General features: G+C 42.6%; 2 protein-coding genes and 42 non-coding genes across 44 annotated transcripts in view; 2 read left to right on the top strand and 42 right to left on the bottom strand.

The window, feature by feature from the left end:
• cfap54 (cilia and flagella associated protein 54) overlaps positions 1-7,776 on the top strand; it is a 16,040-nt gene extending 8,264 nt beyond the window's left edge. Inside the window, exons 23-44 of the mRNA XM_033326320.1 lie at positions 295-413; positions 499-646; positions 782-937; positions 1,031-1,153; positions 1,475-1,561; positions 1,728-1,848; positions 1,984-2,073; positions 2,165-2,291; positions 2,421-2,523; positions 2,721-2,809; positions 2,917-3,114; positions 3,263-3,435; positions 3,513-3,667; positions 3,835-4,044; positions 4,266-4,465; positions 4,650-4,785; positions 5,622-5,751; positions 5,999-6,160; positions 6,827-7,030; positions 7,224-7,311; positions 7,510-7,634; positions 7,725-7,776. Coding sequence (XP_033182211.1) covers positions 295-413; positions 499-646; positions 782-937; positions 1,031-1,153; positions 1,475-1,561; positions 1,728-1,848; positions 1,984-2,073; positions 2,165-2,291; positions 2,421-2,523; positions 2,721-2,809; positions 2,917-3,114; positions 3,263-3,435; positions 3,513-3,667; positions 3,835-4,044; positions 4,266-4,465; positions 4,650-4,785; positions 5,622-5,751; positions 5,999-6,160; positions 6,827-7,030; positions 7,224-7,311; positions 7,510-7,525 — 2,835 coding nt within the window. The 3' untranslated portion in view covers positions 7,526-7,634; positions 7,725-7,776. The remainder of the gene's footprint in view (positions 1-294; positions 414-498; positions 647-781; positions 938-1,030; positions 1,154-1,474; positions 1,562-1,727; positions 1,849-1,983; positions 2,074-2,164; positions 2,292-2,420; positions 2,524-2,720; positions 2,810-2,916; positions 3,115-3,262; positions 3,436-3,512; positions 3,668-3,834; positions 4,045-4,265; positions 4,466-4,649; positions 4,786-5,621; positions 5,752-5,998; positions 6,161-6,826; positions 7,031-7,223; positions 7,312-7,509; positions 7,635-7,724) is intronic.
• The window catches only part of dlat (dihydrolipoamide S-acetyltransferase (E2 component of pyruvate dehydrogenase complex)), a 24,164-nt gene continuing 5,144 nt past the window's right edge, over positions 7,540-26,559 (top strand). Inside the window, 9 exon segments of the mRNA XM_033326344.1 lie at positions 7,540-7,634; positions 7,725-7,791; positions 7,944-8,129; positions 8,399-8,518; positions 8,697-8,744; positions 8,979-9,120; positions 9,642-9,805; positions 9,932-10,086; positions 10,487-10,546. Coding sequence (XP_033182235.1) covers positions 7,540-7,634; positions 7,725-7,791; positions 7,944-8,129; positions 8,399-8,518; positions 8,697-8,744; positions 8,979-9,120; positions 9,642-9,805; positions 9,932-10,086; positions 10,487-10,546 — 1,037 coding nt within the window.
• Positions 11,714-11,786, bottom strand: trnar-acg. The gene has a single exon. It is a non-coding gene; the product is annotated as a tRNA-Arg (tRNA).
• On the bottom strand, positions 11,990-12,061 carry trnah-gug. Its single transcript has one exon. It is a non-coding gene; the product is annotated as a tRNA-His (tRNA).
• Positions 12,435-12,507, bottom strand: trnar-acg. The gene has a single exon. It is a non-coding gene; the product is annotated as a tRNA-Arg (tRNA).
• Positions 12,711-12,782, bottom strand: trnah-gug. Its single transcript has one exon. It is a non-coding gene; the product is annotated as a tRNA-His (tRNA).
• Positions 13,156-13,228, bottom strand: trnar-acg. The gene has a single exon. It is a non-coding gene; the product is annotated as a tRNA-Arg (tRNA).
• On the bottom strand, positions 13,432-13,503 carry trnah-gug. Its single transcript has one exon. It is a non-coding gene; the product is annotated as a tRNA-His (tRNA).
• Positions 13,877-13,949, bottom strand: trnar-acg. Its single transcript has one exon. It is a non-coding gene; the product is annotated as a tRNA-Arg (tRNA).
• trnah-gug lies at positions 14,153-14,224 on the bottom strand. The gene has a single exon. It is a non-coding gene; the product is annotated as a tRNA-His (tRNA).
• trnar-acg lies at positions 14,598-14,670 on the bottom strand. The gene has a single exon. It is a non-coding gene; the product is annotated as a tRNA-Arg (tRNA).
• Positions 14,874-14,945, bottom strand: trnah-gug. The gene has a single exon. It is a non-coding gene; the product is annotated as a tRNA-His (tRNA).
• On the bottom strand, positions 15,319-15,391 carry trnar-acg. The gene has a single exon. It is a non-coding gene; the product is annotated as a tRNA-Arg (tRNA).
• On the bottom strand, positions 15,595-15,666 carry trnah-gug. Its single transcript has one exon. It is a non-coding gene; the product is annotated as a tRNA-His (tRNA).
• Positions 16,040-16,112, bottom strand: trnar-acg. Its single transcript has one exon. It is a non-coding gene; the product is annotated as a tRNA-Arg (tRNA).
• trnah-gug lies at positions 16,316-16,387 on the bottom strand. The gene has a single exon. It is a non-coding gene; the product is annotated as a tRNA-His (tRNA).
• On the bottom strand, positions 16,761-16,833 carry trnar-acg. The gene has a single exon. It is a non-coding gene; the product is annotated as a tRNA-Arg (tRNA).
• trnah-gug lies at positions 17,037-17,108 on the bottom strand. Its single transcript has one exon. It is a non-coding gene; the product is annotated as a tRNA-His (tRNA).
• trnar-acg lies at positions 17,482-17,554 on the bottom strand. The gene has a single exon. It is a non-coding gene; the product is annotated as a tRNA-Arg (tRNA).
• On the bottom strand, positions 17,758-17,829 carry trnah-gug. The gene has a single exon. It is a non-coding gene; the product is annotated as a tRNA-His (tRNA).
• On the bottom strand, positions 18,203-18,275 carry trnar-acg. Its single transcript has one exon. It is a non-coding gene; the product is annotated as a tRNA-Arg (tRNA).
• trnah-gug lies at positions 18,479-18,550 on the bottom strand. Its single transcript has one exon. It is a non-coding gene; the product is annotated as a tRNA-His (tRNA).
• On the bottom strand, positions 18,924-18,996 carry trnar-acg. The gene has a single exon. It is a non-coding gene; the product is annotated as a tRNA-Arg (tRNA).
• trnah-gug lies at positions 19,200-19,271 on the bottom strand. Its single transcript has one exon. It is a non-coding gene; the product is annotated as a tRNA-His (tRNA).
• trnar-acg lies at positions 19,645-19,717 on the bottom strand. The gene has a single exon. It is a non-coding gene; the product is annotated as a tRNA-Arg (tRNA).
• On the bottom strand, positions 19,921-19,992 carry trnah-gug. Its single transcript has one exon. It is a non-coding gene; the product is annotated as a tRNA-His (tRNA).
• Positions 20,366-20,438, bottom strand: trnar-acg. The gene has a single exon. It is a non-coding gene; the product is annotated as a tRNA-Arg (tRNA).
• On the bottom strand, positions 20,642-20,713 carry trnah-gug. Its single transcript has one exon. It is a non-coding gene; the product is annotated as a tRNA-His (tRNA).
• On the bottom strand, positions 21,087-21,159 carry trnar-acg. Its single transcript has one exon. It is a non-coding gene; the product is annotated as a tRNA-Arg (tRNA).
• Positions 21,363-21,434, bottom strand: trnah-gug. The gene has a single exon. It is a non-coding gene; the product is annotated as a tRNA-His (tRNA).
• trnar-acg lies at positions 21,808-21,880 on the bottom strand. The gene has a single exon. It is a non-coding gene; the product is annotated as a tRNA-Arg (tRNA).
• trnah-gug lies at positions 22,084-22,155 on the bottom strand. Its single transcript has one exon. It is a non-coding gene; the product is annotated as a tRNA-His (tRNA).
• trnar-acg lies at positions 22,529-22,601 on the bottom strand. The gene has a single exon. It is a non-coding gene; the product is annotated as a tRNA-Arg (tRNA).
• Positions 22,805-22,876, bottom strand: trnah-gug. Its single transcript has one exon. It is a non-coding gene; the product is annotated as a tRNA-His (tRNA).
• trnar-acg lies at positions 23,250-23,322 on the bottom strand. The gene has a single exon. It is a non-coding gene; the product is annotated as a tRNA-Arg (tRNA).
• On the bottom strand, positions 23,526-23,597 carry trnah-gug. Its single transcript has one exon. It is a non-coding gene; the product is annotated as a tRNA-His (tRNA).
• trnar-acg lies at positions 23,971-24,043 on the bottom strand. Its single transcript has one exon. It is a non-coding gene; the product is annotated as a tRNA-Arg (tRNA).
• trnah-gug lies at positions 24,247-24,318 on the bottom strand. The gene has a single exon. It is a non-coding gene; the product is annotated as a tRNA-His (tRNA).
• On the bottom strand, positions 24,692-24,764 carry trnar-acg. The gene has a single exon. It is a non-coding gene; the product is annotated as a tRNA-Arg (tRNA).
• Positions 24,968-25,039, bottom strand: trnah-gug. The gene has a single exon. It is a non-coding gene; the product is annotated as a tRNA-His (tRNA).
• trnar-acg lies at positions 25,413-25,485 on the bottom strand. Its single transcript has one exon. It is a non-coding gene; the product is annotated as a tRNA-Arg (tRNA).
• On the bottom strand, positions 25,688-25,759 carry trnah-gug. The gene has a single exon. It is a non-coding gene; the product is annotated as a tRNA-His (tRNA).
• trnar-acg lies at positions 26,133-26,205 on the bottom strand. Its single transcript has one exon. It is a non-coding gene; the product is annotated as a tRNA-Arg (tRNA).
• trnah-gug lies at positions 26,409-26,480 on the bottom strand. The gene has a single exon. It is a non-coding gene; the product is annotated as a tRNA-His (tRNA).

Genomic DNA, 26,559 nt, shown 5'->3' with positions numbered 1-26,559 from the left:
ACATTAGTCCAAGCAAATGCTACAAATACTAATAATAATTCTATATTTGCAATTGATTTGTCACTTCAGCACACTCGTCACTTGCTGAGTCCAGTTGCTGTGGAAGAATAAAAGAAAACTTTATATTAGAAGAAATATGTCATGTTACCTAGATTGGGTTTAGAATATGAATGCATTACCATAATTACTAAGATAATAATTACTAAGACAGATAAACAACTGGATGTTGGCAAATGGAAAACTGATACCTTAATATTAATGCCTACAGAGCCATCTTTTTGACTCTTTCTTCAGGTGGCATTTCAAACAGGGCAGTCTACCATTGCAAAGGGAGCTTGCAGGGAACTGTGGAGCCATTATACATTTTCTGATCCTGGGACCCACAGTAAACAAGATAGTCTTGCTGCCACAGGGTGAGGAGAGAGGCACATTGACACAGTTGAAGTCATTTTATCATTTTTTTATCTCATTCTACTCTATCCCCTTTCACCATGCTAGGCTGCATAAACAGACCCTAAGATGCTCCTCACCTCATCTGTGTCAGTTGTTCCTTACTTCCATCTTCATTGAGACAGAGATCAACATTCAGCAGGGATCACTCTATTATGACTCTTTTAGCGCAAATGGACCTTTTATCTGGGAGAAGGTATCAGTTTTATAGAAGTGTGTGTGTATTTGCCAAGTTTGATGACATTAGCTTTTGTTTTTTTATTTATGTGAACAAAATACATCTTTTAAATTAACAACAACAAAAATATTACCTGATTGTGTGTGCATGCAGGAAGCCAGAATTGCAGAATGTGAACGAATGTTGGTGGCCATGGACTTTGCGATGTGGTTAAATGACGGTATTGCTGCCATACAGGCTGTAGTAATCTGCTATGGCCTCTTGGCACCTCTAATTTTCCATCAGATAATTTGCGACACTGTGATACAGGTATCCAAAAATCTCATCCATGAAATTTTACTTTTGATAATGATTTTAATATTAATATTAATATTTTGCATGTGTCTGGGTCCTGATGTTTAGGTGCTTAAAAAATGCTTGCTAGTTTTGGAGGAAAATTCAGGTCTTCTCAAACAAAAATGGACCGGAAATACCTTAGAACCATTAATGCACATGATAGCCTGCATCACCTACTACTTGTCAAAGGTGTGTATATGTTAAAGTTGTTCTGTTTATGTCTGTGCAAACAAAAGCAGTGTTAAAAAGCAAGTGTTAATTTTTCTAAAATTTTTATGACATTTAAAAACAAGTTTAATTCTATAATCCTGAAACTCACTCTAAAGTAAATGTGTGTATCCTTAAAAATTACTTCTGCTACCTCCCTTTAATAGAATTATATATTTCACTATGTTGTATGCTGTGCCTGTAACATGCTTTGCATTTGCACTGATCTCTTATTCTCAAGTATCAAAAATCATTATCAGCCAGGAGGCCTGCACAAAATAATTTCTCATCCTTTCTGACTAGGCATTACGTGTGCTCAGGGAGCATCAGGTGGCTTCAGCAGTGATGGACTGTGGTCGCAAGCTGCTCCAGGAGGTCTATGATGCCCAGGTACAGATCAGTAAGCTTACCAATGAAACTGTGGGTGTAAGAAATTGTGGAAAAGAACACATTTATTTTATGATTTTAATATTTTATCTTCACTCTTGTATATGCAGACCAACTGAAGAATGTCTTACTCCACAGTCCTAGTATTTGTGTGTTTGTATGTGTGTAGTCTAGCACACTGGATCATACTGCAACCAAGGGTGAAATGAAAATAAGTCTTCAGCTGAAGGCACTACATGCAAAGAACAAGAAAATAATCAGATCTGAGAAAGCTCTCATCATAGACAACGGTAACACATGGACACGGACATGGATGGCTAATCTCATTCAATTTAAACAACAGCAAAAACAATTAAGTTAAGATTAAAAAGGACAAAAGGGCAATTAAATGCTGAGTATTTCTGTTTTATTATTTATTTCTGTAGAGATCTCACGCCCATTGACTGGCTGTGAAGATCCCACCGTATTCTATGATCTGATCTCCAGCAGCTCATTAAAGGATGCTTATCTAGAAGGTAAGCAGCACATACTGCTTACCTTACTTCTTCTTTTTAAATACTTCATTTCATAAATCTTCACACCTGTGTATTTTTGTGTTCTTAACAGTGATGAAGGTCAGACGCAAAGCATATTTTCTCGAGTATGCAGCACTGCTGCTCCAGAGAACTATGGAAGAAGGCCATTTAGACCTTGTGTTAAAGTGGGGGCAAAGCATGTTTGAATTTCTTTGCAGGTGTGCTTTGACTGTTATAATGTTTAGCTTTAGTTTCATAATCATTGTGTCCATTTATTAATGATATTTAGTATAAATATTAAATGTTCTGCACATGCTGAAGCATGTAAATGGTGCCCTCTTTGTCAGGCGTGACGAGGTGATGGGACTGTCCACAAAAAGTTTGGATTCAAACATTCAGGGCAAAAGAAGAAATAGTGTTCAGTCTCTGAAGGGAAATGAACCACCCCAGGTGAAAATACTCTGGCATCTTTGGATTTTGACCTTGCCATGCATGTTTTAAGAAATAATGTCTATTGGTTTTGTGCTTCACGTTTGAATATACTGTACCAATTACACCACTCTTATTAATCTTCTTATTTAATGACTAAATTGTGCAGTTGACTTCTTTGTTTTAATATGTAATACCTTGTCCTGCTCCTGGAGCAGAACAAGAACACAACTTACCATGATGACACAAGAAAGAGGATAAAGCAGAAAATACCACACAGCATGTTTCAGACAGTGAGAACTAACAGGTACAGTATGTGTGTGAGTTTATCTCTATGTTTGTGTGAAGTTGTGCCTGTGGATTTACAAAGCGACCTTGCCAAATGACAGGCACTACACTTGTCTCCATGTGTAGGGAGATGCAGGCTGTGGAGAACCTGCTAACCATGATGTCATCTGTGGTGCATCGCCACAAGAAACAGCTTCAACTGAGGAAGATGTGCAGTGAGGAGAGAGTGTGGAGGTCACATCTTAATCACACAATGGCTCAGGCACATATAGCACTACTTTACCAAGGTCTGGACAAGCTGCACGGAGGAGCCCAGCAGCACAGGTTAATAAGATACAAGAAGTTACTTGAAGTTAAATTTAACAACAACAATATTTGTTGTCATAATTGTTATGATTTGCACATATACATATCCTGTATATATGTGTGTGTTTATGCCTATACCAGTATGTATTATTTGTGCTTTTCACAGATACAGCCAGTTAAATCCTTTGTGTTTCTCCCTGGCCTACTCTGGTATCCTGATCCGGAGGAACTCACAAAGACAGCAGTCTTCTAAGCAGAAGCTTGTCTCAGAGAGAGACTCCTGTCATTCTAGTCTCAGTGATTATGTGGCTGCACACAAAAAGGGGAGCAAAAACATAGGTGAGGAAAATGGCAAAATTTGAAGAAAACCTGTCACTTGGCCCAAGTTCATCACTTGGCTCATTCTTTTCTTCTAGCTGTCAAAGTTGATGACTCTGCTACAGATGACAGTTTGGATGAAAGAGAGGACTCTGGTCAACCTGTGGAACAACAGCTTGAACTGCACAGACACACTGCTACCTTGGTGCTTGACTCACTCAACAAAGCAGCATTACATCTCCAGAGGGCGATGGTACTGTTCACATTTGTTTTGTATTGTACCGAGATGTTCCAGGCTTTGTTAAGTTTGTAACCAAAATCGGTTCACACGTGTTTATTCTGTCACATAAAATATCTTCTGTATGTGTTACTTAACCTGTTTGTATTGCATTTTTTACAAGATTTTTTACTCTGTTCCAGGTGTTGGCTCATCGTGGCAGCCACTGGACCACTCTGCAGTGTGTGTGTCAGACCATGTGGGACCAAAGCTGCAGGATTGCTGTCTTTGCAGAGAGGGCTGCTGAGCTTGAACCTCCCTCTGTCATTACGGCAGAACAGCTGCACACCACGTTCACCCCACTACTGATGCTGGCTACTGACCTAATCATGGACATGTTAAACAGACTGAAGGTAGTTATATACACTCACCTAGCTGCTTGTTTAAAAACAACACCTAATTATCCCCTTCTAATAGTTTATAAAAAATAAAACTTAGAGACTTACTAAACTAGATTGCAAAGTATGTTGCCCTCTCGTCACTGCACTCCTTGTCATCTGAGCAAAATAAAATTAACACTTTCAAGTAAGGATGGCAAAGTCATGTTTGTGACTTCAATATTTGTTTCTACTAGGTATGGAGTTTGTATGACAGTGCCTTGACTGAGGAAGAACTGGAGTCCAGTCTCCAGTTCTCAGCTCCACTGGACGACAGCACACAAGTGGACCTGCGTTGGGTCCGCACCTTGGTGTTGCACACTCTAGAACAGCTCCATGACAGTGGCAAATGGGAAAGCCTGGCACACTTTGCTTTACTTTACAACTCATACACACGGTGAATAAAATATTATTATTATATGTTCTATGTTATGTGTGTAAAGATCAAAGTGGTTATTATCTGGCTCATTATCATGCTTTGTGTGTGTGTGCGTGTGTGTGTGTGTGTGTGTGTGTGTGTGTGTGTGTGTGTGTGTGTGTGTGTGTGTGTGTGTGTGTGTGCGTGTGCGTGTGGATTCCAGGGAACGTTATGCTGTGATCATTACTCCTTTACTAGTTCATGCTCAAAGGAAGCTGCTTGAAAGGATTCGTTTTTATGAAGGACCTTCAGTTCCACAACCACACCATGTCAAGACACAGAAGGCCACGGGCAAGGAGGTAGCACATAACCACACATGTAAACATGTTCAAGATCGGTATGATACTATAGTCAAAATCAAAATGTATTGAAAACTTTGATTTAATACTGTGTAACTGTTTGACTAGCAAAAGAAAAGAAATGGCATGAGATATAAGATAATGTTATTATCATTCCACAAAAACAACCAAGAAGCAAATTTCATATTTTATTCAACATTATAGAGTCTAGATACATAGTTGCATCATGTTTCGCTGTGAGTAACATTAAAGTTATATGCCAGCAAGACCCAAGTGCAGACAAATTAAGAAACACAGTACTATTAATTAACCAGTTTATTGTCACACACAAACACACACTTCAGAGTCCAGGTGACCAAAACACAGGGGATCTGCCAGAAGCAAGGGAATGAGAGCTGACAGGAAGGCAGATAAATGGCTGGGGCATACATATCAGTAGATATGTAGTGCCAAGCAAGGGTTCAATAGGTAATAAACCACAACAGAAACACAAGGAATATGGCTTTAAGTGCTGAAGCTAGGTAAATACTACACAGGTGGTCTGACACCATTATAAAGATGGCATCCAGCAGTGAGGGATTGGTTGAGCAGAGGCAGGTGAAGAACGGAAAATGGCCAGTGAAAAAAGTCTGGGGGCATCTGGTGGCAGAGCAGGAGACTAGCAGGGAGTAAGAGTATAGACATGAATAAAACACAAGGGCCAGGGCAAAAACTGCCACAGAAAGAATAATAATAATAACAAGTAATTTAATAATCTTTTTTTTTTCTTACTGTATGCACTATAAGCATTGCACTTATATGTGTTTAGACTTGATTATTTATTTTCTATATTCCAGGTAACTTATAGGAGCTATGCAAGCTGTCAGCTGCTCAGTGGGTGGATCTGTCCCTCTGCACAGCAACCACCCATTCGCAAAAAAACAGCACTTGCAAATTCCACTCCTCGAGATGCAGCTGAGCTCAAAGGTTTGAACAGCCACCTTCAGTCATTACAGAATATTTGTATTTAATGCATTAACTATAACTAACTGTCTTATAGTAAATGTTCATGACTGCCCTATAACTGAAAAAATATGAATATTATTATAAAAATCTAGAAATTATAGTTATGAATTATACAAAATTACAGAAGTACTGTAGAGCTGACAAATGAAGTGCTTACAGGTTGCATATATAATGTTTTAATGCATATACTATTTGTTTTGTATTTAAGGTGCAGAAATAAAGCACTCCATGTCCCATGTATGTGTTCCTCTGGATATAGAAGATACACTGTACTGTTACCACCAAGCCCTTGAGAGAAGACCACATTGTCTTCAGGTGTTTCAGCATAGTCGCTCATTACTGCTGCTGCTTCTGGCATACACACAACCATGTGAGTTCAGTGCTGATTGAGCGGACACATATATGTAACACTGACACAATAATTCCAAATTCAAAAAACTTTATCAATCCCAGTGGGGAATTGACTTTTTGTCTTGTTACAGCTGCTTCTTTCTGTTCAAAAAAAGAAAAGAACCACAACCAGAAAGGAACCACATCAACATAAATAGAAAAAAACACAAAAACTCTATAAGAATAAACTCTGAAGTTGGATAAAAATAAGTCAACAACATGCAGAAGTGAAATGCAAAGAAACAAACAATGATGACATAAATAATGACGTAATTAATGATGATGGTTAAAAGTTGTATGTGAGCATGTGATAATCCAACAGTCTTATGCTCCTGACAGTTTTGGTTACAGTCCACCTCCCCCTTACAGAGAGGGAAGGATATGTGCAGTTGGCCAATAGAAGATAGCACTGACCATCAAATACTTGTAGGACACCTGCAGACAAATCATGGTATTCTCATCCACTCCACGCAGCTGTTGTCCTTCCTCACCAGGGTGAGGGTTAGGGTTATTACACGGCTCCACCAAAAACAATACAATATGGCGAGCAACTGCTACAGACTTGAACCAGTGAACTTAATGAACAATTGTTGTGAAACTCGCGTTTTGAAACTGGCATTGTTTGACTGTACATCCCTCCTTAAAGGTTTTGCAGCCCATTCACGGGACAGCAAACGTTTCAGCCATTCAGCAAGCCTGGTGGACTTCAGTCCCATTGTTATGCCAGCTCCAAAAGGACAACCCTCTGACCTGACAGTGGAGGACTTCAGTACTCTCAATGCTGTCTACAGCTTCCCGATCAGCCCTGAACACATGCCAACTGTCATTGCTGCATACTCTGCTTCTATTAGTAAGAACACAAAATACTTGGTACAAAAGTACAGAGGAACACATCAGTAGAACTTAAAGGAATGTTTTAGACAGTACCAGTAGACTAAATGTTAAGATAATAGCATTGAATAGTGGATGTGTCAGAGATAGTGGATGTGTCAGGGTCTCAAAGATCTTACTTTCCTTTTTATCTCTATCTAACTTTTCTTCAGAATATCTTCAGGCCAACAGTCATGACTCCCTTAAAGTTTTTGCACTGCATGAAATGGGAAACCTACAGTTCTATAACGGAAACCTGCGGTCAGAAATCTATTTTATTCCATAGTGTATATGTATGTGTGTTCAAGTAAACCTACTGCCTTTTATATGCATTAACTTGCAATTACACAAAAATTTAGTAGTTTTTATGTTTTTTTATATTCGCTTCTTTCCTATTTGTGTTTTACCTCCAGAGCAGCACAGTCTTACTGGAGTAATGCTGTAGATTGTGCCTTACAGAGCTCAGGCACAATAGAAAAGTGGGATGGCATGTCCTTTGGAAGTGGCTTCCTGCAACAAACCCTGAAACAGTCTGGCATTTGGGGATGTTTACAAGCTGCTGGAATCACTGCTAAAATTGCACAGTAGGTTTGTTTGAGGTATAACATTGATTGGATCTGCTTTTTTGTTTATGTTAAAAGCATGTATCCTGAGAGATTTCTTTTTATGTATAGGTATATCTTAACTTCTGATGTAAGCCAGCGCACCAAGTGCTGTCTCCTGTCTGCTTACCTCTTTAAGGTAATCTGAGGGAGGATCATCTCTTGTCATATTAACATATTTCTTTACTTTTGCTGTTAAATATGCTGTTTAAAATTATGACAAAGGTGTTTGGTCCCATGAATTTATGTTTTATTGTACTTGTCTGTGTACATTCATTCTGGCATCCATAGTGTGTGCTGTGTTGCTCACCGGCTCAACCCCAGAATGACCTCGACTATGCCTCCCATAGCATCAGAGATGAACTATTCCCTGGAGTCAACATTTTCTCTGACCCCCGCAGGGTTCACCTCGACACTACTGTAACCAGCCTTAACTTCATCTGCCATTGGCTTTTCACCAAAGGCTATCACATCACGGTACACACATAAACACAGTTTGTCCTCATTTTGAATTGCAACAGATATATATATATAATATCTAACTTATATAATTTACTTATTTCTAAATTTCAGCTACTGCCCCCACTAGCCCTTTACCTGCATTTTGTTGGGAATCTATGCAGAGATGTAAAACGCACTGTTGAGGGCAAAATACTTAAGGTTGTCTTGTCGTCTATATATACAATATATGTAAATGTTTTTATGGTTTTGTAGGAGTTTTTAAACTGGTTTGGTGTCTTCTCCAGATACGTGCTCTGACCGAACTGTGTTTGTTTACTGAAGCTGTAAAGGAGGCAGTTCAGCTAACAAAAGGAATAGGGATTCTTTTGCCCCATGGATACTACATTGCCAAAGACAGTGATCAAGTATGAACCAAAGATATTTATATTTGAATAGCGTGACAAAGACTGTAAATCATATCTCAAATCCTGCCATGTCAGCTTTATTTATTCTAGTACTGTCTCTGCACAGTATTCAAGGTATTGGTATTTGTTGTGCATGTCACACTCTGACTAGATTTTCAACATTATACTTATTGTGCAGCCTATGAAGATGTTCTACAGCAACAAGTCTCTCCTGGACAATGCTGAGGTATTTTCTGTATGGTATTTTTTTTTATTTTTTGATTTCTTTCTTTCTCCAAAAATGATCTGCTGGCAATTTACCCGTTAATTGAATTATTATTTTAGCAGAGTATAAATGGTACATCTTTCCAAAAGTATGTCTTTAGTGACAGTAAATTATTAAATACAGTACATCCAGTGTTAGCCTACTAATTCTTTTTCTTTTGAATATATTCTGTGTCAATGTGGTGTTTGTGTTTAGGCTTTAGAAGAACTTGTGAATTGTGATATTACTCCAGAGATATGCACAGTGTATGGATCCACACTCTGCCTCAGATTGAACCTGGCTCGTATTCATCTAGTCCTGGCACTTAGTAACACTGTACACGGTCCTCCTGCACCAGGTCTGTAGACAAGAGTATGTTCTCTCATATATTTTGGAATTGTTATTTTGATGTTGTGACATTTCGGGAGTCAGGAAGAAAACAAATAGCAGACATACATTTAATTTATTTAGGAACATGCCCTTTTTGTATTCTTGATTTCTCAGACATCCAGCATTGTTGCACATTTCTCAAGATAAACATGCTTTACTACTTTAAAAGGTAGATTGACTTTATGTTCTAGAATATCTAGATAATTTAGTAGCTCAGATAATATGTTTTCATATTAAAAATACATTTCAAACTTTTTGAAACATTTCAAAGTCTCTGAGATTTGGTCACTGCATCATAAGAATTAATTAGCTTTTGCATGGGCCTGTAAGACTAACCCAGCTGCATTTTATTCAATATTTTTGTTTTCCCTGATCTGTATTTGTGTATTCATATTCACTAAAGCACTTGTAGTTTGACTGCATTCTTAAAGAGTCACTGGGAAATAAATGTTATTTTATGCACAAATTGAAAATGTTGTGCACTTTCAGATTGTGAGGAAGGAGAGTCTTGTGCCAACATATCAAGTCCATTAAACTCAGAACGCTATGAATGGGACAGGCTGGACACAGAGGCCTCCCGCCTAAAGACAGAAGAGACAAAAATATTGGATCTTAGAACCAGGAAGGAGAAGCTCAGTCCCAAAGGCATTAAGGTAAAACATCCTGTAGATTTTTCAGTCAAGCTTTACTTTTGAGGTTTGTGCCTTGTAAAATCTGCATAGACTTGCTTTATTCTTGACACTTTTTTTTTTTACCAAACTTGTTCGTGTCTTTTGCAGTTTCTTCTGTTAGAAGGAGCGTCCTCCATGTTACACTCAATTGCTCAGCAACTCGCATCTCATTGCTGTTCCGAAATGGAAAACTTGGAACTGACCATAGAGTCCAGTCTTTTGAACGCCAACCTGTACCTCCAACAGGGATGTGCTGCACTTAGGTACAGATTCCTTATGCATGCATACTTTTTGTGTGTTTATGTTTGCATTCTTACTTCCGACTATCTTACAAATTTTAATGTCCTGCTTCAGTTCTGAGATGGCAGTTTCATGCTTAGTGCGGTTGCAGACGTCTTCTCTAATAACAAGACAATCCATACCTGGTTCTCAGAAACCTGCATCTGAGTTCCCTCACCCCAGGATCATAAGTAAACAGGTAGCATGTTTATATAAGTTATAACTGTAAGTATAATCTCTACATACTGTATCATAAACATGACAACATTACGTCCAACAACCATAAAGCAACTGTCAGTCCTAATTAAACAATTCTACCTCTTGGTGTGTTAACAGGTGAAATAATGTAGAATACATGTGTATGTGTTATATCCTTGCTCACAGGATATCAGTGTTTGCAGCATATCATACCCTCTGTCTGGAGACTGTCCCAGAGAACTTGAGGTCAGTGAGAGAATTGGAGTTTATCTGTGGCTACGTTGCCGGTTGGCTCTGGTCCACAGCGTGACTGCACAGGTCCCTGCAACTGCTGTCTTTTTCCCAGGTCTGAATGTGTTGTACTGCTCTTTTAATTTTGTCATAGTTAAGTATTTTTGGCTAAACCAGTCTGATTAGTGTCACAAAAATTACACATTTTAGTAGAAATTTGTTATCTTCTCTTATAGAAAACTAGTAATTGATTTGAATTAAAACATACAAAAGGTATGCAGTAACAATTCTTGTAACAAGACATATTTTACGGCCAGAGTGCCATAATATTCACGTTATTTAGAGATTAGTGAAAGACTTATCGGACAATTAATCTGTGCATTTCTGTATTCTTGAAAAAAAGAAAGTTGCACAACGATTGTATTGGCATTTTTTTTTAAGGTAAGAACGTTTATGAGGAAGCAACTTGGCTGTTACAGGAGGGTCTCAATGAATGTGCACAATGGGGAGACCTTGATATTCAAGGTCTTTTGATGGTTGAAGTTGCTGAATTGGAAGCACAAAGAGGCAAGACTGATTACAGCCTGGCAATGCTTAAGGTACAAACACACGCATAGACACTTTTCATCTTTGTTACCTATGTCTTGTTCTTCTATATCCGTATCCAGGATTTATCTAGTTTAAGGTTTGGAATTTCTGGGGAAGATCTCACTAGAGAAAAAGGTTTTCCTTCCTTCATTCCAACCCCGGATTCGAACCGGGGTTGCTGCGGCCACAACGCAGAGTACTAACCACTATACGATCACGGCCACACGCTTGTGGATGCCACTTGGTCGCTACGGCATCGTTCCACCTCTGAACGTCAACAATACTACTATGGTATTGGCATTTTCATGTAATGTTTGATTTCTCTCCACATTGCACGCACTCACTGTGTATATAGCAATTCTGTGAACTTTTCCAAGGAGAGCTTGTGTCTTTTGTTTCAAAAGGAGGCTCAATTTACAGGAAAGGAAGCTCAGAGATGATTGTTAGGGAGTTTCTCTGAGTGCTTGAAGTTGGATGTGGAGTTGTGGTAAGGCTACTTAACTATCATTTGGTTATATCACGATGCCCATGTTTTGCAGTAGATATCGGAGACACGTTGGAATGTAGGTGAGGGAACATGCTAAATGATTTGACCGAGCTAGCCAGGAGTCGAACCTAGAATTTTCTGATCCGTAGTCAGACGCGTTATCCATTGCGCCACTAGCCCTGTCCGTGCAGAGCATGTATTGGCTCTCACAGTATTCCATCTCACCCGCCATGCACATAGCCATTTATCTGACTGTATGAGTTTGATAATAGAAGGCATTGTTCAGGAAGATGTGGGCGTTGTGTCCAGTTAAAGGTATTTAAAATCAAGCACAGGCTGGAATGCATTAAACACCAAAATGAACTTGGAAGGAGAACAAGCTCTGCCGTGACCCGGATTCGAACCGGGGTTGCTGCGGCCACAACGCAGAGTACTAACCACTATACGATCACGGCCACACGCTTGTGGATGCCACTTGGTCGCTACGGCATCGTTCCACCTCTGAACGTCAACAATACTACTATGGTATTGGCATTTTCATGTAATGTTTGATTTCTCTCCACATTGCACGCACTCACTGTGTATATAGCAATTCTGTGAACTTTTCCAAGGAGAGCTTGTGTCTTTTGTTTCAAAAGGAGGCTCAATTTACAGGAAAGGAAGCTCAGAGATGATTGTTAGGGAGTTTCTCTGAGTGCTTGAAGTTGGATGTGGAGTTGTGGTAAGGCTACTTAACTATCATTTGGTTATATCACGATGCCCATGTTTTGCAGTAGATATCGGAGACACGTTGGAATGTAGGTGAGGGAACATGCTAAATGATTTGACCGAGCTAGCCAGGAGTCGAACCTAGAATCTTCTGATCCGTAGTCAGACGCGTTATCCATTGCGCCACTAGCCCTGTCCGTGCAGAGCATGTATTGGCTCTCACAGTATTCCATCTCACCCGCCATGCACATAGCCATTTATCTGACTGTATGAGTTTGATAATAGAAGGCATTGTTCAGGAAGATGTGGGCGTTGTGTCCAGTTAAAGGTATTTAAAATCAAGCACAGGCTGGAATGCATTAAACACCAAAATGAACTTGGAAGGAGAACAAGCTCTGCCGTGACCCGGATTCGAACCGGGGTTGCTGCGGCCACAACGCAGAGTACTAACCACTATACGATCACGGCCACACGCTTGTGGATGCCACTTGGTCGCTACGGCATCGTTCCACCTCTGAACGTCAACAATACTACTATGGTATTGGCATTTTCATGTAATGTTTGATTTCTCTCCACATTGCACGCACTCACTGTGTATATAGCAATTCTGTGAACTTTTCCAAGGAGAGCTTGTGTCTTTTGTTTCAAAAGGAGGCTCAATTTACAGGAAAGGAAGCTCAGAGATGATTGTTAGGGAGTTTCTCTGAGTGCTTGAAGTTGGATGTGGAGTTGTGGTAAGGCTACTTAACTATCATTTGGTTATATCACGATGCCCATGTTTTGCAGTAGATATCGGAGACACGTTGGAATGTAGGTGAGGGAACATGCTAAATGATTTGACCGAGCTAGCCAGGAGTCGAACCTAGAATCTTCTGATCCGTAGTCAGACGCGTTATCCATTGCGCCACTAGCCCTGTCCGTGCAGAGCATGTATTGGCTCTCACAGTATTCCATCTCACCCGCCATGCACATAGCCATTTATCTGACTGTATGAGTTTGATAATAGAAGGCATTGTTCAGGAAGATGTGGGCGTTGTGTCCAGTTAAAGGTATTTAAAATCAAGCACAGGCTGGAATGCATTAAACACCAAAATGAACTTGGAAGGAGAACAAGCTCTGCCGTGACCCGGATTCGAACCGGGGTTGCTGCGGCCACAACGCAGAGTACTAACCACTATACGATCACGGCCACACGCTTGTGGATGCCACTTGGTCGCTACGGCATCGTTCCACCTCTGAACGTCAACAATACTACTATGGTATTGGCATTTTCATGTAATGTTTGATTTCTCTCCACATTGCACGCACTCACTGTGTATATAGCAATTCTGTGAACTTTTCCAAGGAGAGCTTGTGTCTTTTGTTTCAAAAGGAGGCTCAATTTACAGGAAAGGAAGCTCAGAGATGATTGTTAGGGAGTTTCTCTGAGTGCTTGAAGTTGGATGTGGAGTTGTGGTAAGGCTACTTAACTATCATTTGGTTATATCACGATGCCCATGTTTTGCAGTAGATATCGGAGACACGTTGGAATGTAGGTGAGGGAACATGCTAAATGATTTGACCGAGCTAGCCAGGAGTCGAACCTAGAATCTTCTGATCCGTAGTCAGACGCGTTATCCATTGCGCCACTAGCCCTGTCCGTGCAGAGCATGTATTGGCTCTCACAGTATTCCATCTCACCCGCCATGCACATAGCCATTTATCTGACTGTATGAGTTTGATAATAGAAGGCATTGTTCAGGAAGATGTGGGCGTTGTGTCCAGTTAAAGGTATTTAAAATCAAGCACAGGCTGGAATGCATTAAACACCAAAATGAACTTGGAAGGAGAACAAGCTCTGCCGTGACCCGGATTCGAACCGGGGTTGCTGCGGCCACAACGCAGAGTACTAACCACTATACGATCACGGCCACACGCTTGTGGATGCCACTTGGTCGCTACGGCATCGTTCCACCTCTGAACGTCAACAATACTACTATGGTATTGGCATTTTCATGTAATGTTTGATTTCTCTCCACATTGCACGCACTCACTGTGTATATAGCAATTCTGTGAACTTTTCCAAGGAGAGCTTGTGTCTTTTGTTTCAAAAGGAGGCTCAATTTACAGGAAAGGAAGCTCAGAGGTGATTGTTAGGGAGTTTCTCTGAGTGCTTGAAGTTGGATGTGGAGTTGTGGTAAGGCTACTTAACTATCATTTGGTTATATCACGATGCCCATGTTTTGCAGTAGATATCGGAGACACGTTGGAATGTAGGTGAGGGAACATGCTAAATGATTTGACCGAGCTAGCCAGGAGTCGAACCTAGAATCTTCTGATCCGTAGTCAGACGCGTTATCCATTGCGCCACTAGCCCTGTCCGTGCAGAGCATGTATTGGCTCTCACAGTATTCCATCTCACCCGCCATGCACATAGCCATTTATCTGACTGTATGAGTTTGATAATAGAAGGCATTGTTCAGGAAGATGTGGGCGTTGTGTCCAGTTAAAGGTATTTAAAATCAAGCACAGGCTGGAATGCATTAAACACCAAAATGAACTTGGAAGGAGAACAAGCTCTGCCGTGACCCGGATTCGAACCGGGGTTGCTGCGGCCACAACGCAGAGTACTAACCACTATACGATCACGGCCACACGCTTGTGGATGCCACTTGGTCGCTACGGCATCGTTCCACCTCTGAACGTCAACAATACTACTATGGTATTGGCATTTTCATGTAATGTTTGATTTCTCTCCACATTGCACGCACTCACTGTGTATATAGCAATTCTGTGAACTTTTCCAAGGAGAGCTTGTGTCTTTTGTTTCAAAAGGAGGCTCAATTTACAGGAAAGGAAGCTCAGAGGTGATTGTTAGGGAGTTTCTCTGAGTGCTTGAAGTTGGATGTGGAGTTGTGGTAAGGCTACTTAACTATCATTTGGTTATATCACGATGCCCATGTTTTGCAGTAGATATCGGAGACACGTTGGAATGTAGGTGAGGGAACATGCTAAATGATTTGACCGAGCTAGCCAGGAGTCGAACCTAGAATCTTCTGATCCGTAGTCAGACGCGTTATCCATTGCGCCACTAGCCCTGTCCGTGCAGAGCATGTATTGGCTCTCACAGTATTCCATCTCACCCGCCATGCACATAGCCATTTATCTGACTGTATGAGTTTGATAATAGAAGGCATTGTTCAGGAAGATGTGGGCGTTGTGTCCAGTTAAAGGTATTTAAAATCAAGCACAGGCTGGAATGCATTAAACACCAAAATGAACTTGGAAGGAGAACAAGCTCTGCCGTGACCCGGATTCGAACCGGGGTTGCTGCGGCCACAACGCAGAGTACTAACCACTATACGATCACGGCCACACGCTTGTGGATGCCACTTGGTCGCTACGGCATCGTTCCACCTCTGAACGTCAACAATACTACTATGGTATTGGCATTTTCATGTAATGTTTGATTTCTCTCCACATTGCACGCACTCACTGTGTATATAGCAATTCTGTGAACTTTTCCAAGGAGAGCTTGTGTCTTTTGTTTCAAAAGGAGGCTCAATTTACAGGAAAGGAAGCTCAGAGGTGATTGTTAGGGAGTTTCTCTGAGTGCTTGAAGTTGGATGTGGAGTTGTGGTAAGGCTACTTAACTATCATTTGGTTATATCACGATGCCCATGTTTTGCAGTAGATATCGGAGACACGTTGGAATGTAGGTGAGGGAACATGCTAAATGATTTGACCGAGCTAGCCAGGAGTCGAACCTAGAATCTTCTGATCCGTAGTCAGACGCGTTATCCATTGCGCCACTAGCCCTGTCCGTGCAGAGCATGTATTGGCTCTCACAGTATTCCATCTCACCCGCCATGCACATAGCCATTTATCTGACTGTATGAGTTTGATAATAGAAGGCATTGTTCAGGAAGATGTGGGCGTTGTGTCCAGTTAAAGGTATTTAAAATCAAGCACAGGCTGGAATGCATTAAACACCAAAATGAACTTGGAAGGAGAACAAGCTCTGCCGTGACCCGGATTCGAACCGGGGTTGCTGCGGCCACAACGCAGAGTACTAACCACTATACGATCACGGCCACACGCTTGTGGATGCCACTTGGTCGCTACGGCATCGTTCCACCTCTGAACGTCAACAATACTACTATGGTATTGGCATTTTCATGTAATGTTTGATTTCTCTCCACATTGCACGCACTCACTGTGTATATAGCAATTCTGTGAACTTTTCCAAGGAGAGCTTGTGTCTTTTGTTTCAAAAGGAGGCTCAATTTACAGGAAAGGAAGCTCAGAGGTGATTGTTAGGGAGTTTCTCTGAGTGCTTGAAGTTGGATGTGGAGTTGTGGTAAGGCTACTTAACTATCATTTGGTTATATCACGATGCCCATGTTTTGCAGTAGATATCGGAGACACGTTGGAATGTAGGTGAGGGAACATGCTAAATGATTTGACCGAGCTAGCCAGGAGTCGAACCTAGAATCTTCTGATCCGTAGTCAGACGCGTTATCCATTGCGCCACTAGCCCTGTCCGTGCAGAGCATGTATTGGCTCTCACAGTATTCCATCTCACCCGCCATGCACATAGCCATTTATCTGACTGTATGAGTTTGATAATAGAAGGCATTGTTCAGGAAGATGTGGGCGTTGTGTCCAGTTAAAGGTATTTAAAATCAAGCACAGGCTGGAATGCATTAAACACCAAAATGAACTTGGAAGGAGAACAAGCTCTGCCGTGACCCGGATTCGAACCGGGGTTGCTGCGGCCACAACGCAGAGTACTAACCACTATACGATCACGGCCACACGCTTGTGGATGCCACTTGGTCGCTACGGCATCGTTCCACCTCTGAACGTCAACAATACTACTATGGTATTGGCATTTTCATGTAATGTTTGATTTCTCTCCACATTGCACGCACTCACTGTGTATATAGCAATTCTGTGAACTTTTCCAAGGAGAGCTTGTGTCTTTTGTTTCAAAAGGAGGCTCAATTTACAGGAAAGGAAGCTCAGAGGTGATTGTTAGGGAGTTTCTCTGAGTGCTTGAAGTTGGATGTGGAGTTGTGGTAAGGCTACTTAACTATCATTTGGTTATATCACGATGCCCATGTTTTGCAGTAGATATCGGAGACACGTTGGAATGTAGGTGAGGGAACATGCTAAATGATTTGACCGAGCTAGCCAGGAGTCGAACCTAGAATCTTCTGATCCGTAGTCAGACGCGTTATCCATTGCGCCACTAGCCCTGTCCGTGCAGAGCATGTATTGGCTCTCACAGTATTCCATCTCACCCGCCATGCACATAGCCATTTATCTGACTGTATGAGTTTGATAATAGAAGGCATTGTTCAGGAAGATGTGGGCGTTGTGTCCAGTTAAAGGTATTTAAAATCAAGCACAGGCTGGAATGCATTAAACACCAAAATGAACTTGGAAGGAGAACAAGCTCTGCCGTGACCCGGATTCGAACCGGGGTTGCTGCGGCCACAACGCAGAGTACTAACCACTATACGATCACGGCCACACGCTTGTGGATGCCACTTGGTCGCTACGGCATCGTTCCACCTCTGAACGTCAACAATACTACTATGGTATTGGCATTTTCATGTAATGTTTGATTTCTCTCCACATTGCACGCACTCACTGTGTATATAGCAATTCTGTGAACTTTTCCAAGGAGAGCTTGTGTCTTTTGTTTCAAAAGGAGGCTCAATTTACAGGAAAGGAAGCTCAGAGATGATTGTTAGGGAGTTTCTCTGAGTGCTTGAAGTTGGATGTGGAGTTGTGGTAAGGCTACTTAACTATCATTTGGTTATATCACGATGCCCATGTTTTGCAGTAGATATCGGAGACACGTTGGAATGTAGGTGAGGGAACATGCTAAATGATTTGACCGAGCTAGCCAGGAGTCGAACCTAGAATCTTCTGATCCGTAGTCAGACGCGTTATCCATTGCGCCACTAGCCCTGTCCGTGCAGAGCATGTATTGGCTCTCACAGTATTCCATCTCACCCGCCATGCACATAGCCATTTATCTGACTGTATGAGTTTGATAATAGAAGGCATTGTTCAGGAAGATGTGGGCGTTGTGTCCAGTTAAAGGTATTTAAAATCAAGCACAGGCTGGAATGCATTAAACACCAAAATGAACTTGGAAGGAGAACAAGCTCTGCCGTGACCCGGATTCGAACCGGGGTTGCTGCGGCCACAACGCAGAGTACTAACCACTATACGATCACGGCCACACGCTTGTGGATGCCACTTGGTCGCTACGGCATCGTTCCACCTCTGAACGTCAACAATACTACTATGGTATTGGCATTTTCATGTAATGTTTGATTTCTCTCCACATTGCACGCACTCACTGTGTATATAGCAATTCTGTGAACTTTTCCAAGGAGAGCTTGTGTCTTTTGTTTCAAAAGGAGGCTCAATTTACAGGAAAGGAAGCTCAGAGGTGATTGTTAGGGAGTTTCTCTGAGTGCTTGAAGTTGGATGTGGAGTTGTGGTAAGGCTACTTAACTATCATTTGGTTATATCACGATGCCCATGTTTTGCAGTAGATATCGGAGACACGTTGGAATGTAGGTGAGGGAACATGCTAAATGATTTGACCGAGCTAGCCAGGAGTCGAACCTAGAATCTTCTGATCCGTAGTCAGACGCGTTATCCATTGCGCCACTAGCCCTGTCCGTGCAGAGCATGTATTGGCTCTCACAGTATTCCATCTCACCCGCCATGCACATAGCCATTTATCTGACTGTATGAGTTTGATAATAGAAGGCATTGTTCAGGAAGATGTGGGCGTTGTGTCCAGTTAAAGGTATTTAAAATCAAGCACAGGCTGGAATGCATTAAACACCAAAATGAACTTGGAAGGAGAACAAGCTCTGCCGTGACCCGGATTCGAACCGGGGTTGCTGCGGCCACAACGCAGAGTACTAACCACTATACGATCACGGCCACACGCTTGTGGATGCCACTTGGTCGCTACGGCATCGTTCCACCTCTGAACGTCAACAATACTACTATGGTATTGGCATTTTCATGTAATGTTTGATTTCTCTCCACATTGCACGCACTCACTGTGTATATAGCAATTCTGTGAACTTTTCCAAGGAGAGCTTGTGTCTTTTGTTTCAAAAGGAGGCTCAATTTACAGGAAAGGAAGCTCAGAGGTGATTGTTAGGGAGTTTCTCTGAGTGCTTGAAGTTGGATGTGGAGTTGTGGTAAGGCTACTTAACTATCATTTGGTTATATCACGATGCCCATGTTTTGCAGTAGATATCGGAGACACGTTGGAATGTAGGTGAGGGAACATGCTAAATGATTTGACCGAGCTAGCCAGGAGTCGAACCTAGAATCTTCTGATCCGTAGTCAGACGCGTTATCCATTGCGCCACTAGCCCTGTCCGTGCAGAGCATGTATTGGCTCTCACAGTATTCCATCTCACCCGCCATGCACATAGCCATTTATCTGACTGTATGAGTTTGATAATAGAAGGCATTGTTCAGGAAGATGTGGGCGTTGTGTCCAGTTAAAGGTATTTAAAATCAAGCACAGGCTGGAATGCATTAAACACCAAAATGAACTTGGAAGGAGAACAAGCTCTGCCGTGACCCGGATTCGAACCGGGGTTGCTGCGGCCACAACGCAGAGTACTAACCACTATACGATCACGGCCACACGCTTGTGGATGCCACTTGGTCGCTACGGCATCGTTCCACCTCTGAACGTCAACAATACTACTATGGTATTGGCATTTTCATGTAATGTTTGATTTCTCTCCACATTGCACGCACTCACTGTGTATATAGCAATTCTGTGAACTTTTCCAAGGAGAGCTTGTGTCTTTTGTTTCAAAAGGAGGCTCAATTTACAGGAAAGGAAGCTCAGAGGTGATTGTTAGGGAGTTTCTCTGAGTGCTTGAAGTTGGATGTGGAGTTGTGGTAAGGCTACTTAACTATCATTTGGTTATATCACGATGCCCATGTTTTGCAGTAGATATCGGAGACACGTTGGAATGTAGGTGAGGGAACATGCTAAATGATTTGACCGAGCTAGCCAGGAGTCGAACCTAGAATCTTCTGATCCGTAGTCAGACGCGTTATCCATTGCGCCACTAGCCCTGTCCGTGCAGAGCATGTATTGGCTCTCACAGTATTCCATCTCACCCGCCATGCACATAGCCATTTATCTGACTGTATGAGTTTGATAATAGAAGGCATTGTTCAGGAAGATGTGGGCGTTGTGTCCAGTTAAAGGTATTTAAAATCAAGCACAGGCTGGAATGCATTAAACACCAAAATGAACTTGGAAGGAGAACAAGCTCTGCCGTGACCCGGATTCGAACCGGGGTTGCTGCGGCCACAACGCAGAGTACTAACCACTATACGATCACGGCCACACGCTTGTGGATGCCACTTGGTCGCTACGGCATCGTTCCACCTCTGAACGTCAACAATACTACTATGGTATTGGCATTTTCATGTAATGTTTGATTTCTCTCCACATTGCACGCACTCACTGTGTATATAGCAATTCTGTGAACTTTTCCAAGGAGAGCTTGTGTCTTTTGTTTCAAAAGGAGGCTCAATTTACAGGAAAGGAAGCTCAGAGGTGATTGTTAGGGAGTTTCTCTGAGTGCTTGAAGTTGGATGTGGAGTTGTGGTAAGGCTACTTAACTATCATTTGGTTATATCACGATGCCCATGTTTTGCAGTAGATATCGGAGACACGTTGGAATGTAGGTGAGGGAACATGCTAAATGATTTGACCGAGCTAGCCAGGAGTCGAACCTAGAATCTTCTGATCCGTAGTCAGACGCGTTATCCATTGCGCCACTAGCCCTGTCCGTGCAGAGCATGTATTGGCTCTCACAGTATTCCATCTCACCCGCCATGCACATAGCCATTTATCTGACTGTATGAGTTTGATAATAGAAGGCATTGTTCAGGAAGATGTGGGCGTTGTGTCCAGTTAAAGGTATTTAAAATCAAGCACAGGCTGGAATGCATTAAACACCAAAATGAACTTGGAAGGAGAACAAGCTCTGCCGTGACCCGGATTCGAACCGGGGTTGCTGCGGCCACAACGCAGAGTACTAACCACTATACGATCACGGCCACACGCTTGTGGATGCCACTTGGTCGCTACGGCATCGTTCCACCTCTGAACGTCAACAATACTACTATGGTATTGGCATTTTCATGTAATGTTTGATTTCTCTCCACATTGCACGCACTCACTGTGTATATAGCAATTCTGTGAACTTTTCCAAGGAGAGCTTGTGTCTTTTGTTTCAAAAGGAGGCTCAATTTACAGGAAAGGAAGCTCAGAGGTGATTGTTAGGGAGTTTCTCTGAGTGCTTGAAGTTGGATGTGGAGTTGTGGTAAGGCTACTTAACTATCATTTGGTTATATCACGATGCCCATGTTTTGCAGTAGATATCGGAGACACGTTGGAATGTAGGTGAGGGAACATGCTAAATGATTTGACCGAGCTAGCCAGGAGTCGAACCTAGAATCTTCTGATCCGTAGTCAGACGCGTTATCCATTGCGCCACTAGCCCTGTCCGTGCAGAGCATGTATTGGCTCTCACAGTATTCCATCTCACCCGCCATGCACATAGCCATTTATCTGACTGTATGAGTTTGATAATAGAAGGCATTGTTCAGGAAGATGTGGGCGTTGTGTCCAGTTAAAGGTATTTAAAATCAAGCACAGGCTGGAATGCATTAAACACCAAAATGAACTTGGAAGGAGAACAAGCTCTGCCGTGACCCGGATTCGAACCGGGGTTGCTGCGGCCACAACGCAGAGTACTAACCACTATACGATCACGGCCACACGCTTGTGGATGCCACTTGGTCGCTACGGCATCGTTCCACCTCTGAACGTCAACAATACTACTATGGTATTGGCATTTTCATGTAATGTTTGATTTCTCTCCACATTGCACGCACTCACTGTGTATATAGCAATTCTGTGAACTTTTCCAAGGAGAGCTTGTGTCTTTTGTTTCAAAAGGAGGCTCAATTTACAGGAAAGGAAGCTCAGAGGTGATTGTTAGGGAGTTTCTCTGAGTGCTTGAAGTTGGATGTGGAGTTGTGGTAAGGCTACTTAACTATCATTTGGTTATATCACGATGCCCATGTTTTGCAGTAGATATCGGAGACACGTTGGAATGTAGGTGAGGGAACATGCTAAATGATTTGACCGAGCTAGCCAGGAGTCGAACCTAGAATCTTCTGATCCGTAGTCAGACGCGTTATCCATTGCGCCACTAGCCCTGTCCGTGCAGAGCATGTATTGGCTCTCACAGTATTCCATCTCACCCGCCATGCACATAGCCATTTATCTGACTGTATGAGTTTGATAATAGAAGGCATTGTTCAGGAAGATGTGGGCGTTGTGTCCAGTTAAAGGTATTTAAAATCAAGCACAGGCTGGAATGCATTAAACACCAAAATGAACTTGGAAGGAGAACAAGCTCTGCCGTGACCCGGATTCGAACCGGGGTTGCTGCGGCCACAACGCAGAGTACTAACCACTATACGATCACGGCCACACGCTTGTGGATGCCACTTGGTCGCTACGGCATCGTTCCACCTCTGAACGTCAACAATACTACTATGGTATTGGCATTTTCATGTAATGTTTGATTTCTCTCCACATTGCACGCACTCACTGTGTATATAGCAATTCTGTGAACTTTTCCAAGGAGAGCTTGTGTCTTTTGTTTCAAAAGGAGGCTCAATTTACAGGAAAGGAAGCTCAGAGGTGATTGTTAGGGAGTTTCTCTGAGTGCTTGAAGTTGGATGTGGAGTTGTGGTAAGGCTACTTAACTATCATTTGGTTATATCACGATGCCCATGTTTTGCAGTAGATATCGGAGACACGTTGGAATGTAGGTGAGGGAACATGCTAAATGATTTGACCGAGCTAGCCAGGAGTCGAACCTAGAATCTTCTGATCCGTAGTCAGACGCGTTATCCATTGCGCCACTAGCCCTGTCCGTGCAGAGCATGTATTGGCTCTCACAGTATTCCATCTCACCCGCCATGCACATAGCCATTTATCTGACTGTATGAGTTTGATAATAGAAGGCATTGTTCAGGAAGATGTGGGCGTTGTGTCCAGTTAAAGGTATTTAAAATCAAGCACAGGCTGGAATGCATTAAACACCAAAATGAACTTGGAAGGAGAACAAGCTCTGCCGTGACCCGGATTCGAACCGGGGTTGCTGCGGCCACAACGCAGAGTACTAACCACTATACGATCACGGCCACACGCTTGTGGATGCCACTTGGTCGCTACGGCATCGTTCCACCTCTGAACGTCAACAATACTACTATGGTATTGGCATTTTCATGTAATGTTTGATTTCTCTCCACATTGCACGCACTCACTGTGTATATAGCAATTCTGTGAACTTTTCCAAGGAGAGCTTGTGTCTTTTGTTTCAAAAGGAGGCTCAATTTACAGGAAAGGAAGCTCAGAGGTGATTGTTAGGGAGTTTCTCTGAGTGCTTGAAGTTGGATGTGGAGTTGTGGTAAGGCTACTTAACTATCATTTGGTTATATCACGATGCCCATGTTTTGCAGTAGATATCGGAGACACGTTGGAATGTAGGTGAGGGAACATGCTAAATGATTTGACCGAGCTAGCCAGGAGTCGAACCTAGAATCTTCTGATCCGTAGTCAGACGCGTTATCCATTGCGCCACTAGCCCTGTCCGTGCAGAGCATGTATTGGCTCTCACAGTATTCCATCTCACCCGCCATGCACATAGCCATTTATCTGACTGTATGAGTTTGATAATAGAAGGCATTGTTCAGGAAGATGTGGGCGTTGTGTCCAGTTAAAGGTATTTAAAATCAAGCACAGGCTGGAATGCATTAAACACCAAAATGAACTTGGAAGGAGAACAAGCTCTGCCGTGACCCGGATTCGAACCGGGGTTGCTGCGGCCACAACGCAGAGTACTAACCACTATACGATCACGGCCACACGCTTGTGGATGCCACTTGGTCGCTACGGCATCGTTCCACCTCTGAACGTCAACAATACTACTATGGTATTGGCATTTTCATGTAATGTTTGATTTCTCTCCACATTGCACGCACTCACTGTGTATATAGCAATTCTGTGAACTTTTCCAAGGAGAGCTTGTGTCTTTTGTTTCAAAAGGAGGCTCAATTTACAGGAAAGGAAGCTCAGAGATGATTGTTAGGGAGTTTCTCTGAGTGCTTGAAGTTGGATGTGGAGTTGTGGTAAGGCTACTTAACTATCATTTGGTTATATCACGATGCCCATGTTTTGCAGTAGATATCGGAGACACGTTGGAATGTAGGTGAGGGAACATGCTAAATGATTTGACCGAGCTAGCCAGGAGTCGAACCTAGAATCTTCTGATCCGTAGTCAGACGCGTTATCCATTGCGCCACTAGCCCTGTCCGTGCAGAGCATGTATTGGCTCTCACAGTATTCCATCTCACCCGCCATGCACATAGCCATTTATCTGACTGTATGAGTTTGATAATAGAAGGCATTGTTCAGGAAGATGTGGGCGTTGTGTCCAGTTAAAGGTATTTAAAATCAAGCACAGGCTGGAATGCATTAAACACCAAAATGAACTTGGAAGGAGAACAAGCTCTGCCGTGACCCGGATTCGAACCGGGGTTGCTGCGGCCACAACGCAGAGTACTAACCACTATACGATCACGGCCACACGCTTGTGGATGCCACTTGGTCGCTACGGCATCGTTCCACCTCTGAACGTCAACAATACTACTATGGTATTGGCATTTTCATGTAATGTTTGATTTCTCTCCACATTGCACGCACTCACTGTGTATATAGCAATTCTGTGAACTTTTCCAAGGAGAGCTTGTGTCTTTTGTTTCAAAAGGAGGCTCAATTTACAGGAAAGGAAGCTCAGAGATGATTGTTAGGGAGTTTCTCTGAGTGCTTGAAGTTGGATGTGGAGTTGTGGTAAGGCTACTTAACTATCATTTGGTTATATCACGATGCCCATGTTTTGCAGTAGATATCGGAGACACGTTGGAATGTAGGTGAGGGAACATGCTAAATGATTTGACCGAGCTAGCCAGGAGTCGAACCTAGAATCTTCTGATCCGTAGTCAGATGCGTTATCCATTGCTCCACTAGCCCTGTCCGTGCAGAGCATGTATTGGCTCTCACAGTATTCCATCTCACCCGCCATGCACATAGCCATTTATCTGACTGTATGAGTTTGATAATAGAAGGCATTGTTCAGGAAGATGTGGGCGTTGTGTCCAGTTAAAGGTATTAAAATCAAGCACAGGCTGGAATGCATTAAACACCAAAATGAACTTGGAAGGAGAACAAGCTCTGCCGTGACCCGGATTCGAACCGGGGTTGCTGCGGCCACAACGCAGAGTACTAACCACTATACGATCACGGCCACACGCTTGTGGATGCCACTTGGTCGCTACGGCATCGTTCCACCTCTGAACGTCAACAATACTACTATGGTATTGGCATTTTCATGTAATGTTTGATTTCTCTCCACATTGCACGCACTCACTGTGTATATAGCAATTCTGTGAACTTTTCCAAGGAGAGCTTGTGTCTTTTGTTTCAAAAGGAGGCTCAATTTACAGGAAAGGAAGCTCAGAGGTGATTGTTAGGGAGTTTCTCTGAGTGCTTGAAGTTGGATGTGGAGTTGTGGTAAGGCTACTTAACTATCATTTGGTTATATCACGATGCCCATGTTTTGCAGTAGATATCGGAGACACGTTGGAATGTAGGTGAGGGAACATGCTAAATGATTTGACCGAGCTAGCCAGGAGTCGAACCTAGAATCTTCTGATCCGTAGTCAGACGCGTTATCCATTGCGCCACTAGCCCTGTCCGTGCAGAGCATGTATTGGCTCTCACAGTATTCCATCTCACCCGCCATGCACATAGCCATTTATCTGACTGTATGAGTTTGATAATAGAAGGCATTGTTCAGGAAGATGTGGGCGTTGTGTCCAGTTAAAGGTATTTAAAATCAAGCACAGGCTGGAATGCATTAAACACCAAAATGAACTTGGAAGGAGAACAAGCTCTGCCGTGACCCGGATTCGAACCGGGGTTGCTGCGGCCACAACGCAGAGTACTAACCACTATACGATCACGGCCACACGCTTGTGGATGCCACTTGGTCGCTACGGCATCGTTCCACCTCTGAACGTCAACAATACTACATGGTATGTGGCA

This window comes from Anabas testudineus, chromosome 14 (assembly GCF_900324465.2).
Source record: "Anabas testudineus chromosome 14, fAnaTes1.2, whole genome shotgun sequence".
In the NCBI taxonomy this organism is placed as follows: domain Eukaryota; kingdom Metazoa; phylum Chordata; class Actinopteri; order Anabantiformes; family Anabantidae; genus Anabas; species Anabas testudineus.
Note: the sequence above shows the minus strand (reverse complement) of the source record. Positions and strands in the feature narration are given on the sequence as shown.